General features: G+C 36.8%; 1 protein-coding gene across 11 annotated transcripts in view; it reads right to left on the bottom strand.

The window, feature by feature from the left end:
• ESRRG (estrogen related receptor gamma) overlaps positions 1-20509 on the bottom strand; it is a 473961-nt gene that overhangs the window by 183358 nt on the left and 270094 nt on the right. The window contains exon 1 of one of the 11 annotated variants that reach the window (XM_039530374.1): positions 13165-13332. The exons of the other annotated variants lie outside the window; for them this stretch is intronic. Coding sequence (XP_039386308.1) covers positions 13165-13220 — 56 coding nt within the window. The 5' untranslated portion in view covers positions 13221-13332. Of the gene's footprint in view, positions 1-13164; positions 13333-20509 lie in introns of those variants that run through there. 11 annotated transcript variants of the gene reach the window in all.

Below are 20509 nucleotides of genomic sequence, written 5' to 3'. Positions count from 1 at the left end.
AGGGCCTGATTCTGAGCTCAGTTATACTGGTGTAAATAAAGAACAACTCAATACAAATCGTATCTTTTATCACAGTGTAAAACCATCATAAGTAAGATCAGAATCAGGCTAAAAGAGTCTACAGTGCAAGTAGCCAGCGCACTTAGTTTTACATGGAGAAATTCGACAAGATTCTCTCTCTTCTGAATCCTGGAAGTTTCTGAGCACCTCCAGTGATGTACTGAAGGCGCTCAACTCCCACGCAGAGGGCACTCGGCATGCCTACTTGGAAATAAAGACAGAAGACCAACATCTTCATACTTAGATGTGTAAAACTGGGCACATAAATCCATGTTCAGGTATCCATTAAAATTGGCCTCATTTTCAGAGGTGCTGAGACACCCTGGATTTCAGCAAGATCCAGGGCAGCTGCAAGTACTCAGCATCCTTCAAAATCGGGCCAGTTTTATTGCAGTACCGGCATTGCCAACTTTAGGCACTCGTGTTTAAAAAGGTTCGCCATAACACCCAATCCCCTCTCACTTGAATTAATGGCTAAAATCCCTATGACTTTAATGGTGCAGAGCTGGACCAATACCTTCCTCTTTAATTTTATTATTACAGATAGATCTTATTCTGGAGACAACAGAAGGACTCGCCATTAATGAAAGGGGTCTGAAACTACGTAGTACTACTACTAGTGAGAGGGGTCAAACTTCAGCCCCCCTCCTCCCACCACAATAGATATCCAGTGCTTCTTAGCTACTTCATCTCACAACTAGTCCTTCTCAAGTTTACTGCACTTAGCGTCACTGGGAACCAGGCCTTCGATGTTTGATTTTTCCTGTTGTGCCACCTTGTGTGTAACCTTTCTTCCGTGGAGGAGAGAAGCCCAAGATGCTTCTTGTCTAAGAGCCAAGTTCCTACATCTCCTAAAACACCCATATAAATCTCTTTCATAAAGAAAGGAATGTAGGTTTGACGCCAATCCAGGCAGTTCTCTAGCCACTAAACTTTATTTTACATCTCATGAAGGAAAATTCACTTGAGGATTATGACATTCTTTAGCAGCTTTTATATGGTATGAGGAGTCTTCATGATATTCTAGCTATATTGTATGTCAGGATAATACGCATTAGACAGTTGTGTATTATATTCTGTAACTCTTTCCCCTGGTTTGTAATGGAAGGTTAGGAATTCATTCAAAAAAAAAAAAAAGCTAAACAAGCTTAATACTTTAACTGCTCTTGTAATTCAGATGCCAAAACTAAGGACAGGGGATCATTCTTACTGAGCCTTGACATTTCAGCCTCAGAGTTGTTCTGCCTCCTTCTTAGACTATCGAGGGCTAAGGAGCCTGGCATAATGCCACCACTGCTTTTAAGAAGATTCAGAAAATGTGGTAGTGATCTTAGTATTTCCTGGCCACGCTCACTCGCCTCCCTTCGGCAACTCTTTACTGGCACAAATGTCACATCCTGGAGATGAATTCTTGTGCTTCGGCTTGGCTTCTCCACAGATTTCATTTGTCTACAATGCCACCAAGTCATTCGTTTTTTGAGGTTCCCCCTCCCCAGTAATAGGGCCTGATCAGGCCCATTGAAGACAATGGGAATCTTTCCAGTGACTTCAATTAACACTGGATCAGACCCAAACTGCTAAAAAATAAAGGGGAAGATTTTTTAATGGACAAATGAGAGGTTAGAGTGTAGCTTCCCTTTTGTGCCTTTAAAGATCACTCTCAAAATATCAATATGATCCAAAGCCCTAGTTATTTTGGTCAAATATTTGTATCTGCATTCTGCAACATTCTTGCTTAGCAATAACCCAGGGCTGCAACTACGGGGCACTTAAAATCTCCGACATCTTTAAGTTTGGCCCCTTATCTCCTAAGAAATTTAATATCTATAAAAAAGCCTCCAATAATACAGTACTTCAGAACCTGGCTTTTAATATGGCAAGATGCTTTCTGCGAGATTGTAAAGTTGCTTTGAATGATGGAATATTCCACTTCAACAGCAGCAGCAGCAATTTACCTATTGTATGGTATTAGCGGTTAACCTGTGTATTTTTGATTCAAAGCTACACTACGTGGGGGGCGGGGGGGAGAGAAGAGTAACCCTGCCAACCTCACTACCTCCTGCCTTCAAGCATTGCTTCCAAGTATGCCCTCTTCAGGAAAAAGTTAAGTCTACTTTATTTTGATTATAGTGCTTTCCCCAGGCAGGATTTTTTATTTCAGTTCGAATCTTTAAACCCATTACATTTTCAGTGATGCATTTTTATATTTACAGTTGACATCTTCATAGAAGAATGAAACCTTTGAGCTACAGCTCTAAAGCATGAAGGTTGCCTGCAGTAAGTACTTAAATTATTTTACACCCAAATGGAGCCAGTTGTTTTTAGCTAAAATTTAATAAACCTTAAACCAATGACCTTTCTTTTACTGAAAGCTTAGACTTGTGAAAACGAACTTTCCAAAGAAACATATTTTGGCAAGCTAATACCAAACAAAGGGCTATTTAAAGCTGAATGCTTTGTCAATTTATCAGCTTGTGAACATTCCGTTCCTAAATTCCCCACTGCTGCTAAATGTATAGAACAGTGGTGCTTTGGTTAATCGAATACTATCGATCTGAGTGTGTCACAGTGATCTCATTGAGAGTAATCAATAATAATCCAAAATCAATCAATCTACTCGTGAACTATCATTTATCAAATCTGAATACACCAAAATTATTTGCAGGCATGAAAAAGAGAAAAGAAGCTAGAAATAACAGTAATAGAATTAAAACAAAAATAGAAAACCCAGTGAGGATAATAATGAAAGATAAACTATCTATCTGTTTGATCTTGTATTTAGCTGTGATACTCTAAGTACTTTTCCCAGCCTGAGGAAGAGCACTGTGTAGCTTGAAACTTGTCTCTCTTACCAACAGAAGTTTGTCCAATAAAAGATATGAGTTTGCCTGTCTTGTATCTCTAATAATGTAAGCAAACGTTCCCTCGATGCAGTGTGTGTAAACTGATGATGACGACTCACATTTTTTCTTGCAAATATGCCAGATTTACCCAGAGTGAATTTTGAGATACATTTTCTCTCTCGGATGTGAAAATACACACCAAGGGAGAGCATCGCTGGGTCACAGTAGTAAATGCTTAGGCATTATTTTATAAAAATAGTATTATGACTGAATTTCAAATGTGTGTCACTGATATCTTCAAAAAGAACAAGACAAATATATTGGAATACACAGTAACTGCACCTTTAAGTTTAGTAGTTGCATTTAATAGGATGGGAAAGGATAAAAATACCGCAGTTCTCTACAGAATGCATGAAATAGCTGTACCCACTGATCAAACGAGCTCTTATTGTTGCTGAGGCCTCCTTTCTCAACATATTCACCTGTAATTTTGTCAAGGTAATAAATCCTTCCATTCATTGTAGCCCCTCAAATGGACCCTCCTATTTAATTCAAATGGAAAAAGGCACAAAGTGTCTAAAACATTTACTTTTGCTAATGTAAAAGTGTTGGCATTTTACTTCATTCTCGATAAGCCGGTGCCAGTGGAAGTGATTATTCTTTTCTTATTTAAAGCATATCTGCAGTTTGAAAGCACTCTCAATCTTATCAGGAGTATGAACAGCACAGTTACTGAAAACAGTTTGTACTGCTCCTCTCTCTTTCTGCCAGGCTATCAGATAAACCCAGCTAACTAACTGTATTTACACACAATCAAACATAAGCTGTGTCTTCGATGCACTGTAGCCTGATTCTAGCATGCCATAGGTTTTCTGCTTGACATTAGTGTAACAAAAAATATCAGCAGTGAGTATCCCTGACTGACAACAATTTTAAAGTATAAAAGCATACAGCTAAAATACAACATAAAAAGGATGAGGGGAAAATAGGAGATCTTGAAAATGAATACTTTCGAAGTAACAAACCGGTACAGAACATCTCCCACTAAACACCACATGGACATTTAAGTCCAGCAGCTATTTGGGAAATAGCATACAAGTGCTGAGAAAAATGTATTTGAAAAATATTTTGGCTTACTAATTATTTATCCTTTTAATTTATTCTTTCTTTCTTTCTTTCTTTCTTGTAGCTACCTAGAATTGTAGAAAAAACTGCAATGATTTGTGAAGGGGCACTTAAGCACCTTTATCATCCCAGGCTGCAGACAAGATTGAAACCAAGACTGACACTCATGATGATCCAGCCTTAGTTTTCCTGTTGAATTTGTTAAAATACTCATAAAATGCAAACTGAAGATTTTTTTAAAAGTATCTTACAGAATATTGATACTTTTACTGGTAAATACACAGTAGATCTTTTATTATAATTTCTGTTTCAGAAAGGGAAATCCTTGTAAGATTTTGTTTGAAGGCATAGGAAAAATGGGCCTCATTTTTACAGGGCAAAATTCTCCTCTCACGTACAGTACATCAGTGTAAATTAGAGTAAGCCCAATGCGTTCAGTGGAGAATTTGGCACGATTTACTTTTAAACTGATAGGTACCATGTAGCAATTGAAAAATGAAATGTAAAGGTGGATTTATGTAAGCCATAAAAGTATATAGACAGAGTTCATGGAATTTTAGAAGACATTTTAAGTTTGTTTGAATAGTTGATTACTTACAAAATCCTCCCCTATGAAAGAACCGGCTGCTTAAGCTTTTGTCTATGAATGCACTGTCTTCCCACACCCACCCACTGACTTTTGCTGAATACCTCTGATAAAACAGAAAAGGGCAGGCACGTGCCACCACCTGAGCCCATCTCGTGCTTCTGTCTGGACTCCAGGAACTGAATGAGCCATCCCCTAGATTTGTAGGAGAACAATGAGATGAATTAAGCCAAGTGTGCAATGCTGTGTAATTCAGCCGATTGTTGCTTCTCCATCTGTGACACCATGGCCCCATGATTGATGGGACAGGTGTCATTCATACTAATGTAAACCACTGACAGTGGCAGCTCAGCTCTTTTAACATGACCCAGCACCAACTGTACACAATCAGCTCCTGATAGAAGAATGATGTGGTGCCCATAAGCCTTTATTCAGTTATCAGGAATTCTGACTTTACCCCTTTATTGCTCATGGGAACAGTTGGTTAAAGACATGGCATTTCATGCCACTTCAAAACATCTGATCTGTCCCACTAGGTTAACGGCTGCTCTGAGAAGATTGCCAGCAAATTCTTTCACTGCTGGAAAAATGAATATAATTTAGTAGTGGAAATCTTAGATTCATGGCCCATTAAACAACTATAGTGAAAAAAATCTTTTGCTGTATAATTATTTTTTTTGAGAATTTCATTAAAAATTGTTTTGATAGTGATTCCCATTGTTTGCTTTCAGAATTGTAACCAAAATGGCTTGTTTTTAAAATGGCATTTACTTTTTACTTAGCATGTACTTTTACTGGACACACTTTATTGTAGTAAAATGATCAAATTATTTCACTAAGCAACGTACACCAGCTTTCCAAAATTAATTCCTCTGACAATTATTTTAGCCATGACACTTGTCAGTCAACTGTACCATGAACTATTTAAGAAGGAAAACAGCAGCTTTAACATACAAGGACAATAACACTTATCCTCTCCAAAAAGACTGAACCCTACACCCAAGTTGAGGAAGGAATTACGAAACAGTGAACTGCGTGGGGGGCGGGGAGCGGGAATTAAATGAAAGCAAATAGCTATAAAACATAATGGTTCAGTCCTTTCTGTTGCATTTTCAATATGTGGAGAATTATTACCAGAAAAACCCAGCTGACTAAACTGGGCGGCTCTGCTAGGTTAAGAAGTGTATGATTTCACTATTATATTAACTATTGTTTTTCATTCGGTTTTCCAGTTTTACATATGCTTAAAAGTTTCAGATGCGAGATACAAAAGTAGTTTTCTCCAAGAACATATCTGTCAACAAAACCAAAAGCGGGGGGGGGGGGGGAGGGGGCAGAGAATCTGACGGATAAGGATGGATTTAATAAAACAAGCCACCTCCTCCTCCCCTCCCCACCCAAATCTTCATATGGGAAAGAATTTAACTAGTGCTCAGGGGCAAGTCAGCATCTTCATTTCATATGGACTTACATATAGGTACATCTGCAAGATTTTAAGGGATAAAGTATGATTTTACGTTGTCAATTTCTGGCTTTTTTCTCTTTTTTGGGGGGATGATGTTCGAAATAAGCATCAGCAAATCATCAACATCTTCTCATTCTAACTAGCTACATCCATCAATCTCTGATCACACCTATTAGAATCTCTTTGTAGCCCACAGTACATCTTGCAACAGCTTGACCAGTTGTTTAAGGAAAGGGTGTGTGATGGAGCAAAGCTAAATCGACACATCTGTGATACTTCTGACACCCCTCAGCATGGCTAATATTAATTTGTTTTCTTTGGCTAGGTAAGTGCTGCCAAAACACATTATATATGGTATGCAGTTCCAATCAAAATGATGAAAAGGAGATGTGCAATTTTGTTTCACTCAAAGCAACATGAAAAGACAGAGGAATAAGAGATACAAGGGATTATTACAAAGCAATAGTCTAGAGACTAAAAGTATTCTGTTTTAAAGTTTGGCTTCAGAATACAACCCTTTAACCAACTACGGCTATCCCACCTATAAAAAACCGCTGCTGAGATTATTTTTTTTTTTTAGATTTTTACTTGAAAAAATGAATCGTTTCAGTAAAATACATGACCACATGCATAAGCAAATGTGCACAGTTCTACACAGGATATTATAAGCTGATTGATTAGATTGGGGGAAAGGAATTTCTGTTCAATAAACCCGGGCCATACTAGGTTACTGCAGTATATTGAACCACTCCACAATTGCATGTGTAATGTCCTGTGTTACAGGGTGTGTCACTGAGAAGATACAATGTACATTTTTAATAGTAATTTTTTTTGTTTGCATATTTGTTTGATACAAATTAGATAGTGTGCATGCAAATTATTTTTGAAGGAAATTCTACATAAATGTTGCCCAAATCTAAAATCCTATCATCTGTCTCAAGATCAGAAATCAAGCAGAAAAATTGTACGTTTGTCACATATTGAGTAAAACAGCACCCACCCCCAACCAATTCTAAAAGTTTCATCAGTAAATGATCTATACATGACATCAGCAGCAGAGTTTTACATACCAAAGATGTAGGAAAAAATTAAAACAAAAAATTCAATTGTACTTCCATCTGAAAGGAAGTGCTCAAAAAATGCTGCACCAGATGATAAACTTCAGCTTCATAATTCAGAAAGATTCCGTAATTAAAAGAACTTATTTGGAAAGGAAGGACTCCCAATAACACTAACCTCTCGATAGAGCAATGAGGAGGAAAGATAACCTTGGTTGTTACAAAGGAAGCAAATACAGAATACTGTAATTATATTCCATGCGTTACACAAACAAATAAGGCTAAGAGGTTTAAATCTTTCAGAATGTTATAAAAATATGAGTCGTTTTAAGGAGCACTTATCAAAAGGCAATGGTTTATAATATCTATTGCATCTGAATTATTCTGCAAAGTACTACAGAAATGGAGAAATACTATCCCTGTAAGAAATAAAGAGAGAGCACACATGATCCCGCAAAAGCACAATTCAGTTTGAAATTTTTTTTTGCATTAACGTATCATTATACTTTTACCTTTTGCCAAGAGCAATTTAAAACATTTACCAAAGGATGATTTTTTTTATTTTTTTTTATTACTTTTGGTGGGGATGAGGTGGAGCTGAAAGAAATTAAAATTGAACCTATATTTTATATAGGTTTCTAAAGGCATTGGGCTTTACATTAAAAAGGATAGGTACTTTTTTCTACAAAACAAATGATATTTTAATAAAACAGTACCATATGTCAGAGGAAGTGTGCTTTTACAATGAATTTTTTGATAAAGGCCAAAAATTACAAGAATGCCCCTAAATATGATTACTTACATAAATTATTAGGAAGTTCAAATTATTTATCGAAAAGGGTGGCATATTCTATGGAAACAATATTAATGCAAAAATTAGAAATGTTGGAATCTATGAAGAATCTGACAAAATCAGAAGCAAGAACTTTAATATGTACATTGTTATTTATTCAGCTAACTCCCTCTTCTAGGACTAGCAAAACCAATAGATGAAAACAACAAATTCTTAGAAAGGTAACTGCATGCAGAAAAGTTGAGAGAGATCTTTGCATGTATACTGTATATACACACTACATACAATGTCTGACTTTAGCATGCACACGTGTGAAACAATCTGTTGTATGTAGACTGATTTATACATATAAATAAATGTACATATGCGTGTGATTACATCAGTGATGTCTAAAAGTAAAAGAAGATGTACGAAATGTAAAAGAACATGTAATAAGTGGAATGTCAAGCTGCAGAGATTGTTGGTGTCATCCCTGCACTATCAAACATACACATGAGTATGATTGGAGACAGAGAGGCTAAATATTTCACTGTCAGAGCATGTCGAGAAGTGCAATTCATTTTTCTCTCATGTGCTTTAGGACAATGACAATTTAATACAAGACTAGTGGATGTAAAAGAGATAAAAACTGAACAAACTGGCCCAGCATAATCACAGATTTCCTCCAGAGAGCTCGCTAGCATGAGGCTCATATGCACTTGTAACATATCAACATTTTATTGTTTCTTTCCTCCATGAATCTGCTATGAAGCACGAATTAATAGCAAAGCTTATCTCATGGCAGAGCTTACTTTCAACTTCAGTAGGGACATTGACCAAGAGCTCTTTCCAAATGTATTATCTCTATCCTAAGCATTGTAATGACTGATATAATATTAGCAAAACTTACTAATAATTGGGGCCATTTGTTTGAAGGGTGCTAACAGATGTGTTAGTAAGTTCATTCTTACTTATACTTGCAATGGGGCAAAAACAGCACCCCAAATGTCAAGGGTCATTGTCCTTTGGAAATATTTAATCACACTGTTGAAAAATAATTAGAATTTAATACCATATTTTCACTGTATAATCTGTGATACTGCTGTACAATATTGGCTTATATAGCTTTAAGAAATGTGGGCATACTATTGCTGCTAGACACTCTCAGCAAAGTATGCTTCAAGTATTGTTAAATATAATCGTAGACAAGTTATCTTCTGTATATGATGAATAGCACCATGTATTTGAAATTAATTGCAAAAGTAGGGCTTGGCTAATGAGGCAGTCCTTATCTTTTCTCAGCAGTGCAAGCACAAGTATTTTTCTGCTGGCTCAATATTTTCTTTTAAATGCCCAAAGTGCTATTAGCTAAGTTGAAATCTGATTAAAACAACAAAACCAACACCTGAACTGTCACAACAGTTCCAACGCAGCTCCAGGAAGTAAAGGCTCAGACTATTCCTTGTTTTTCGCATGTGTTTTTGAAAAAAATTATTAAATAAATAATTCCCATCGCTTCTCTCTATTGCTTCCATTCCCCATCAGCATCTTTGAAAACACTTTGCAAAGAGTGCAGGTATTCCTTAGTGTAGAATTATAGGTACAGTGCCTTCTATATGTTGAGGCTTTAGTGAAATAAATCTATAAAAGGTCTTAAAACATAGGGCTCTTCAAAAAAAGGACAGCATGCCATGGAAAAGGGGGAAAAAAAAAAACCAGTGGAGAAAATTATCAGCCATTCAAGAGAATTAATGGATATCCACAAGGGCTTTGCTAATAACATGGGTTAATTACCACTGCAACGCACCAGGCTCAGTAAATAAAAGAGCACAACCATAAACACATTAAAAAGAGCAACCATCACGAAAAGAGGGGCCAGCCCCAGTAAATGGAAAGCTGTCAAAGAGCCATTTCAGAACAAGCCCTTTACACTTTCCACAGGATTTGAAAACTTGCCAAAGTCTATGAAAAACAAAAAACAGAACTTAAAAGCAAAAACAAAAACGGAAACATGGAAGAAGGCCCATTTGCTGTGCAAGGAGAGAACACAGAAGGAATCTATTCATTCAGACACACTTTTGGGTTTACTTCATACCAGAAAGCTTGGTTCTACATTGTGTGCTTGGTATGGCAGCTGAGACCCTATAGCTTTTGGACTTGAACTCTAACTGCTTGCTTTGTTTTTTAAAAAAGGTTAAGATAACCAACGACACTAATATGTGAGATCAAAAATCTCCACTTTGAAGAAAGTAACTGTAGAGTGAAGTCGGTTGTCATTTCCCACTAATTGATGAAGAAATGTTCTATAGTCCACCCTTCCCCCACCTTCACAAATTGCAGGTATTTCCAGATCAAATTCTTTGGAAATAAGAGCTATATCAAAATATTTTGATAGGGGAAGAATGAAACTAAGACAAACTCTCTCTCACATATATATTACACACACACACACACACACAATATAAGTAAACACACAAACCATTCCCAGATTGAAACATGATACTGTTTATAAAAATAATATGAAATACGTACACTGGCTATCATCATATTAATAGTATTTTTTTTTACTGTACGTGACTCCAGACTAGATCCACTTTGATTATCTAAATTACACTTATCTTACTGCTCATAATCTGTGCATTTTATTTCTCATACTGTAGAATCAAACAAAAATCCATGCAACATTGTAAGTCACATTTGTTTATTTTTAATTACATTCTTTTGCATATTTTTGAATGGGGGGGAAGGGGTCGAGGGGTTCAAATTCATGAAACAGATAGAGTGAGCCACAAAGGGCAAATGTACAGTGCACAGAAGCTATCTGGAGTCACAAATCTATTCAGTTTTCTATGTTTGGCACTCAGAGATCATGTTTAAATGTACTAAACTAGTTCCTCCCCCTCCTCCCCTTCTTTGGAGTGTTTCAATTGCCTTTCCTTCTTCCAACAGCTGTGACAACTGTTAAAACAGTCAGTAAAATTAAGTCCGCTCTATAATCCTGTAGTCAATGTTACATTTTAATCAGAGGTTGTAAGAGATTTCATGTTATGAGCACAATGATTCATTTAGAATGATTAAACTGACACATATGTCAAAATGAGCAGATATATTTATTGCATCTGTTCGGTTATTAAGTATTATTATTAATTATTATTATTATCATTATCACTGCTGAAAAGCAAAAACCACGGTTGCAGATGGCTTTAAGTTATTGCATCCTTTAACATGTTCTGCCTTAAAATCAAAGCATACCTAGTGATGGTCAGACAGACGTCTGTGCACTCCCAAAATGTTTTGTCAATTTTTAGCATGGATCCTCCGCTCCACAATAATTACTGTAGAAATTGTCCACTTGTAGAAATGTTTATTTCATCTGTATAGCTTTCTCTGTGGTTTCCTGTGCATGTGCACATGACAGCATGCAGTCAAAATACAACTACTATGAATATTGATAGTTCTGGGGTTTATTAATTGAGACAGAGACAGATGTGTTTCTGAGCATTAGATATTTCTGTCTGTCCACTCAACCACACACCCATCATACCCTACATCCGGAAAGTAAATTGGATTGTTTTAAGAAGACTTTTAGTTGAGCCAAGGGGGGGGGGGGGGCAGAATTAGTTTAAATCTTGCAGCAGAGCCAAAAAGACATGTGCCCTGATTTCATTTAAATGCATCTACTTTAAGAGGCTTATCTAAACTAATCATTCAAATTAGCTGTAAGAAGGTAAATTCAGGAAAGCTCTTTTAAAAAAGAACCTCTTCCTATCTAATTTTTTTAAAAATTATTCTACAGAAAATTTTAAAAAATTAAGTGAAAGCTATGGCCATTGCATTCTTACACTATACAGCAGCTCACTGAGCACGGACCTATAAACCATATCTTAGTGGGCATCCTACCTTTGTTTATTTTCATTTATTTACCTCTGCAGTTTTATAGGGGGTTCTTCCCTCTCTCACCTCGAACTGTTTTCCCATTGGCAAGTCTATTTACTGCTGTTCTCTTTAGTTCCTATGTTATATCCCCAACATATAGTCACTGTAAGTCACTTTCCATCTCTGGCTTAATTACAAATAGCAATGCAATATGCAGACACTAAGGACAGCTAGTGGGCATCTACCTATAATACATTGTCACCTCTCTATACAGCCTTCCCACACAGTATATCTAGGGCTATATTTACTATTAGCATTTTTTCTTCAGTATTACAACATTCATTGCTAGCATAATATGAAGGCACAGCAAAATAACTAGCTTCACATAAAGAAAAATGAATCAATGACAGCTCCCATGATATACTAATATTTAATCCTGAGTATACGTTGAAATCAAGTTTATAAGCTACTCATCAGCACTAGAATGCTGGATTTTGTTTGGGTTTTCTGCTTTTTATCTCAGAGTGTCCAAGTATGTATACCTAAATGTATACAAAACTAGGTAGTTAATAGGTACAGATGAAACAATTCTCTCTCTCTCTCTCTCTCTCTAAATACATTAAAAAGTAATGTATAGTCTTTTTCAGGGGAAAAAAACAACAAAATAAAACAAAACAGGCTACAGGCTAGTTGGAACAAATGTCCTTCATTCCACCAGTTCTCTATTAAAGTACAAAACATTAAAAACCAGTTTGGTTCTTTTCTTCCTCAGTATTTTCTTCTCCTTTATTAAAAGGCACACAATTTCCTTGTTACTAAATAGACTGATATGTCAGTGAAGTGCTGGTTGAACAGTATTTTAGACCTGAATTGCGGAAGGCTAGTTGTGAATATTCATCCTTAAAGAGGTATTAACAGTTCTGTTATTTTCCCTGCTAACTCTGCATAGACAGAAATGACAGGGAGACCAAAATATCTGTCATATTGAAAACACACGAGAGGCACTAACATAAATCATTTTCATAATATATTAGTTTTAAACCTGTTTTCCCTGGGAAAATGTGTTCTACTTCAAGGCATATTTTAACAATTCACTAAGCATTTGTGCCAAGTGCCTATTATTAGTACCTGAATAAGAAGTGACTGTCACACAGCTGTTTTACTGACAGTCACAGGGCTTTGACTCAAAGGTAACATTGTAGTCAGAGAACAATTCTCCACTTACTGAATTAGCAGATCACCCTCAGCACAAAAAAGACAAGACAGACACAAACGACTATTCATGCACACAGAAGCCACAGAGCACTACCTGAATCAATGTTTACATTTTTTCATTAAAAAAAAAAAGAACAAAAAAAGAAAGGAAGAAAGGTACCTACTCTTCTTCGTAGTGAAGGGAAAAAGATTCAGGAAGGCAAAGTTCTACCGAATCCATGTGCGCTCGGCAACCATTATTTGTGCACCCCAGCAATAAATCAAAGTTTCCTTGACAGAGCACAGTGCAATTAACACAAATGTTCTCCTGGTGACAAGCCTATAGGCACAGCCAGTTGGGACCAAAAGCTCTCACACTCTCCTAATCAAGGACTTAAAGCCCCGATTGGAGCTTATTAATATGAAGTAGGGCTTTACATATGCAGTCCCACTGGCCCAGACAGATACTGGATTGGTAGCACATTAGCCAATCAGATGTGAGCAGAACAGAGGCTGCACAGATTGAGAAGAGCCAGGCAGGTAGAGAGGGGTGGAGAAACTGAAAGAGACTGAAAACTGAGAGCAGGGAGTTAATAAAAAGAAATGTAAATGCTACCAATAATTTCTAAGGGGCTACAAAGAAAAACTAATTAGCATAACTCTCTAGGCACTAGATGTTTTCTGTAACTTAAAACACTGTTAGCCAGGTACCTTGAATGGAAGACTCTCAGTTAATGTTGTGAAGAATTCATCATAAGGTAGAGAACTAAGTTTGTGCTGCCATTGTCTGTTTATTCCACTGTTGTTGTTGGAGGAGGGGATTGCTGGGGGGTGGGGAGGGTTTAAGTGCTTTTGCTTTTTTTCATGCATAAATGATTTTTTTTATCTTCTAATTTTTCTGGTACATACTGAGCGCCTAAACTCAAAATTAATTGTTCTAAAGATTCTGGGTAATTGAACTTTTAACTGTAAGTTTGCGTTGTCAATTTTTTATATATATATTTAGAACTGAAAATCTCATTCAGTACAGACTTGACAGAAAAACTACACTTTAAAAATGCATCTGTTTTAACAGCACAGGTGCACACATTGCTGAGAGCACATACGTATACATATACCTATAGTATATACATGTTAATATGGGCATATTTAACACATTAGCCACAAATGCAAAACATTTAGATGTTGATCATAAACAGAAGGAAAAGCTCTTGCACTGATCAATTTCTTTTGTAACTGAGCAGGGATTATAATGGACTAAACTCAGCCTGTTTCATTTTAACAAGATCAGACTGCTTTGTGGTAGGTCTGCATGCGTACCCCTGCAGGTTTTGATTTTTTTTTTATTTATTTCTAAAGCAAATTTTAGCAAACTGGAAGGAAAGTAAATATATCAAACCCATTACTTGTATATATGTCACTACCTATATAATCATCTTTGAACCCAATAGCTCCAAACCACTTTCTTTTTATAAGTCATAGTCATCCACCTCATAAAGAAAACTCATTGAATAAACCAATTTTAAGCAAGTGATCATACACAAAATCAGACATCATTTACACTGAAAACACAAATTTTAAAAGGAGCAGCTGAAAAATGGGGGTATGATAAATTTCCCTCAAAAGCTACAGTATATTATTAACATTACAGCTAAAATATACTTATTTTCTGGTTTCAGAGAAAGATTTTTTTTTCTACCAGCCTGCAGTGGAAATAAATACCAGCTATTTATGACAAGGAGATAACTGCTACCTTCTTAAGAGTGGAGAACCCACAATTTTTTATAATTCAGCTCTAGTGTGCACAAATCTTTTGTGACTGGAGTCCTACATGATGCAAATGACATAATCTTTAAGATCAAAACAAACCAGTGCACACCCTCAGAATGCATTAATAACATTCACAAATGGGAACACAAATGTCCTCTTCAAATCTATTACACAGCTTTTGGGGGAAAGAAACCCCAGAAATTAAGTCCAAAAATATAAATGCAATAGACATGTTTGAAGCTCTTTGTGACGGAGAGTGATTTCCAGTGTAATGTATTTAACCAGATGTAAAGGATGGGCCTGCTCCTTACATATGCGGTATAAAATACATGCAAGTTTAAGGATCAGACTTCACACAGCAAAACTATGGCTCTCACTACCATATAAAAGCAGGTAGTAAAAGCTTAATTACCAGTAGCATTATGCTGTCTATATTGTTAAATGTGAACTCTGTAATTAAGATGTAAATTCGATTGTGAGCAGTGAATTAAAAGAGCTCTGAGATGTAAAGCCCAAGCATTCTGCAGACACACCATACAGACAAAAAAAAAAGATAAGTTTTTATCAAATCTTAAAACAAGAGGAATTTCATCATTTTATGGCATTAAAACCCCTTCTTAAAAAAGCACTTTGATCAAAGAAATGCTGTGGTTGTGGGAACCAAATCAGCACTTGAAAATTAAATATTTATTCTATTCTATAAGAATCTTGATTTCCATATAAATCCAAAGTCCAAATCCCACTAACTGGTTTATTCATGCACATCTCCAACAAAATATAAACCAATAAATGTCTTTAGTTTAAATGTATAACTTTAAATATACATATATGCTCACTATAAAGTAGCTATTTTCTAACTATACTGGCATTTGGGTTTGAAATTCCTTCAGACCCTGTACCTGTGTATGTTTTATTATTAAAAAATAATCCATGAAGGATCTATATATATATGAGTAATTTGATACTGTACTTTAAAAATGACTTGTATCATCATTTTTACTGGAACATATATAATTTGAAATATGATTATTAAGCCATCTTAAACCTTATCAGACCAAAATTTACCTCATGTTTACTTTTGTTCATTATCTTTTAGACTGTATATTTATACTCAGCAGCTGAAAATCTGACAGTCTATTGCCTTCTCTTTAGGTCTGTCTTCCATCCTTTTCATGTCCATATAGTTTCCACTACCCCTTTGCTTTCCCTCCCTATCCAATCTTTCTCTCCCCCTATTAACCATCACTACCTTTCCACCAACCATCTTTCATCCAGGCAAGCAGCTGCCTTCACTGCTGTGCTGCTCCTTAGATGACCAGAAACACAGTGCTATACTTTACGTGTTGATAAACAAAGCAGTTAGCTTCCTCCCCTGTGACTGAAAGTGCCACCTCCACCAGACCAGGGTCTGGAATTCCATCTACATGCTTGAACTTCGGTTTCCCCAGTTACTGTTCAGCTAAAAAAAAAAGAAAGGCTAGTACAGCAGATAACTGAGGCAAGTGTGTAGTTAAGTTTCCTCAGTAAACTTTCTTGCACAACATTTGAAATAAATAAAAAGCATGGGGGGGGGGGGGAGGGAAGATACAATCAAGGCAGCCACTGGTTTACAGAATTTCAGCAGAGGATATGGATTAAGAACACGCCAGCATGTACACACATATGTTTCTGAAGTAACTTATCAAAATCTACAGTGCAAAATCTTACCACAAGGAGTATACAAAACACAGTAGAAATGGAATCAAAGAGAAAGTGGTGGGGGGGGAACTGTCATGAGTGTCTGCACCAGTCAATGAGAATTACTGTGCAGTGTCTGCATCTCCACATCTCTCTGCGTGTATAATTATCCCTAGTACATCTTTAAGCGTCTTCACACTTAAATGCAATCGACATTTCAAGGCACCCAAGCAACCAGATTCCTTAACCACAGCTACCTCAAGGCAACCGAAGAAGTAAAGAATCAGTGGCACTTTACAGAAGCAGCACAGCACGTCGTGCCAAGTGCATTATATTTACTTAAAAGAGCAACGAGGAAAAGACAGTTGGGTAGGGACAAAAACATCAAAAATTCAAGCACCTGCTCTGAGATTATTTATTTTAAAACAAATACTCTTTCTGAACCTATTATCGTTAAGAAGGATGTTCCCCACCGCAGCAAAATCTATCATTTTTCAATAAAGTTTGAATTAAATGTTGAAATATCACTGGTTGTTTGAAATGAACTATGAGAGGACCAAAATAGTCTTTATTTGTGATTCCCTCTTTGCCACTCTGCAAATAACTGGGCAAGCTAGTGTCAAATAAAAACAAATTTGTGTTATGCTACTGAATGCTCAGCATTAAAATTGCTCTGCTGCTATCTTAGACACATAATTGGTTTGGACACACGGATTTGATTTTGGAGTTTTGCCTTTTGTGCTCTTTATTAGAAGACACGCAGTGCATCTCTGGACACACTGTTAATGTTGAAAAAAATCCTTTGCGCTAAAAAAGTTGCAAACTTTGTTCACGTTTGTATATAGTTGGGCAAAGGGTAGCAGGTAATTACTTTAGAAACATCTGCTACTTCAATCTGTATTTACCATTAATCATTCCTTGCTTTGATCTTAGACCAAAAAAATCCAACGCTATCTCAAAATGTGCTTTAGAACTTCATCATAGACCAGGAATTGTTCTCCTACACACAAAGCTGAGGGTTGGTTGGTTATTTTTTTAAACTTTAGCAGATGAAATTTCTTCTCTAAGAAATCACAGCAATCACTTTGCCATATTACCAAAGTACATTCAAGTCACCGGATCTTAATAAAACACGGCATATTTTCTATTTCCTTTATTTTCAAGGACATGGGCATTGATATTTAAATGACTGCCTTCACTGATACAGAATAGAACCCTTTCATACTGCTGTAAGTGAAAATTGTTCTACTGAACAAAATACCTTTTCCAAAGCCTAAAAAAAGGTGCCCACCCATTGCATGACATCCAAAAAAAGTCTATTCTCATTAGAGATAAATGGAGCATCCGCTCCAATATTGATATTTTTCGATTGCACCAAGCTCTTATCCTAGTGTAAGTTTCTTCAGAGAAGCAGAAGTGTGTTACTGTCTCAGACAGCCAAGGATAAGATGACTGAGGGAATTCAGTTGCTCTGTTTAATTAATACAGGATTATTTCACTTTCATTTTGTGAAGCTAATAATATGACTGGTGGAATGTCAGTAAAAATTAAATCATAAACTAGTGCAGTACCAAAGGGAAAACTTACTTTAGTTATTGAGTATTCCCAGCAGAAATCTTGAAAATCTTATACATATTTACACTGATAAAATACCACATGTACTTCATGGGATACCACAAGCTTTCAACAATCCTTATGGCATGTATTTACAGAGCAAGAGTTAACATTTTGAGATTACACGTTAATAAATGAGTTGCAGTTATATTGTTTCCTGAATGTTAAGCACCAAATGCTAAATGCAGAAACACATTCAAGGTCAATGTCCTATTTTAGACCTTTTCAACAGCTGTGGTATTATGATAATCACACTTAAAATATTCCTATAGAAAGAGTAAATTAGCCCTTTTTACTAGAAAGATGATTATGATAAACAATAAATCTGAAAGAGCACAAATTCATATTTCTTTTTTCCAAAGAAATGAATTGCTGTTCCTTATTGTGACAGTGGCATTTCCATGCAGGAATAAAATAGAAGGGTCCACATTATTCTGCTTTTGAATTACCTTTTATTTTTCAAAGGTCTTATATTTGAGAAAACATTTTTCTACAAAAAAGGTTTGTTTGCCAACAGAACAAAAAACCCAAACCCAAATTTAATTATCAGTCTTTCTTTCCCCTCCACAACCTGCATGAAACATAGTATTCCACAAAAACAAGACGGCAGAAAAGAAAAACTTAACATCAACAGCCATTCCTAAGTGAGATTAGGGTTTTAGTTCTGACTAATTGAGGTACAAGATCTGATGGGTCGGCAATGTCTTTTTTTTTTTTTTTTTTTGCTTGTCTTCCTACCTGACTGGAAGCTCAAGAAGCTAAAAATAGAAAAGAAGAAGATGGAGTGCAAATATTTCCCCAGTGAAAACACCAATAATCTTTACCGTGAGCTGACACGAATTGCTTGTTACACTGCCCTAGGATATCATGGCTTCAAGCGACAGCACAAACACACACACACACACACACACAAAAGCCACTAGCCATCCTCAAAGCTATTGTAATATGTGTTTGTGCATGTTGCAGGCGCCCCTATGAAATTTGACTTCTGGCCGATACACCTGCCATACAAAACACATTATCTGCAGTTTGTTTTTATTCTCACTATCCCAGCCCATCTTCCATCACTCCTCTTTTTCTTTCTCCCCATCCACTCCCTTTGCTCTGGCATTTTTATTATTAATGTTATTGCTATTATTACTGTCCAAGCATAAGCTGATCCACAGGGGAGCCTGTGTAATTTAACCCCTCAAGCTCTAAATTCCTTCACATGTGCCAAAGACACAGGTTTGTTGTTGCCTCCAGCAATATCCCAGGAAGACGAGTGATGGCGGTGTCATATCATCACACAGCGACTTAATCTATTGCGACACCCAGGGAACGGGCAACTGAAGAGATTTACAGAACACGCTCTCTGACTGCATACAAAAATGTTACCCCCCTTCCCAATAAACCCAAGTCACATGGAACAAAGTGAAACAAATTTCACCCTCCTACCACTCTCAGTTTCTATCACTCACTGTATATTATCCAGTCCTCCCACAACGTAGTGGTCCTACTGTACATCTTATATCTATGCAGCACTTTTACTACATTTGTGTTCTCTCTCCTTTGTTCTTCTCATGTTCCCTGATTAACAAACAGCCAGATCATGTTGAACTGCCAAGTAACATAGCCTCAGAAATCTTTTGTCCGTACACTAGATGACTGGAACCATCACTTACACCAAGGTTATCTCTGCGTGCACTCTCCTGACATCAAATGCACATTTTTAAAACGATAGTTTAAAGGGCTTGCACTTTTTAAGGGTGCACAGAACACTATACTAAACTTTCAACCTTTAACCACAGTAAATATTGACAAGAAAAAAAGCACCTACCATGCATACTGACTACCCTCCCACCCCAGGGACTGTCCACATCGACACTGTACTTTTGTTATCAGCAGGGGCGGCTCCAGGCACCAGTATGCCAAGCACGTGCCTGGGGCGGCAAGCCACGGGGGGCGCTCTGCCGGTCGCCGTGAGGGCGGCAGGCAGGTTGCCTTCGGCAGCATGCATGCGGAGGGTCCGCTGGTCCCACGGCTTCGGCGGACCGCCCACAGGCAAGCCGCCGAAGACAGCCTGCCTGCCGTGCTTGGGGCAGCAAAATACCCAGAGCCGCCCTGGTTATCAGTTACTATTATTAAGAAAGAATGCAAATTTCACATGGAAGTATGTCACTAATTTAGAAGTTAGGTGATAGTCTCCATCTTAACTCTGATGTTCAATTGAGATGGAAGAATTTGGGGTGAGTTTAATCAGTTTTGGAATACTTCTTGAGTTAGAAAGCTAGACAAATCAAAGAGAATTATCACTGGTATTGGTGGTGAGGTAGGGAAATATTAGATTATTTTTCCCTTCTCTAAATTGGAATCCTAAATATTAAAATGACAACATTTAATAAAGCATGAAGTCCCCTTATTAAGGCCTGACCCAGCAAAGCTTTAAGTCATGCAACTAGTCCTTATTTATTTGAACCCTCGTATTGA

This window comes from Mauremys reevesii, linkage group 3 (assembly GCF_016161935.1).
Source record: "Mauremys reevesii isolate NIE-2019 linkage group 3, ASM1616193v1, whole genome shotgun sequence".
Lineage (NCBI taxonomy): Eukaryota > Metazoa > Chordata > Testudines > Geoemydidae > Mauremys > Mauremys reevesii.
The sequence above is the reverse complement of the archived record's forward strand: the minus strand, read 5'-3'. Positions and strand labels throughout refer to the sequence as shown.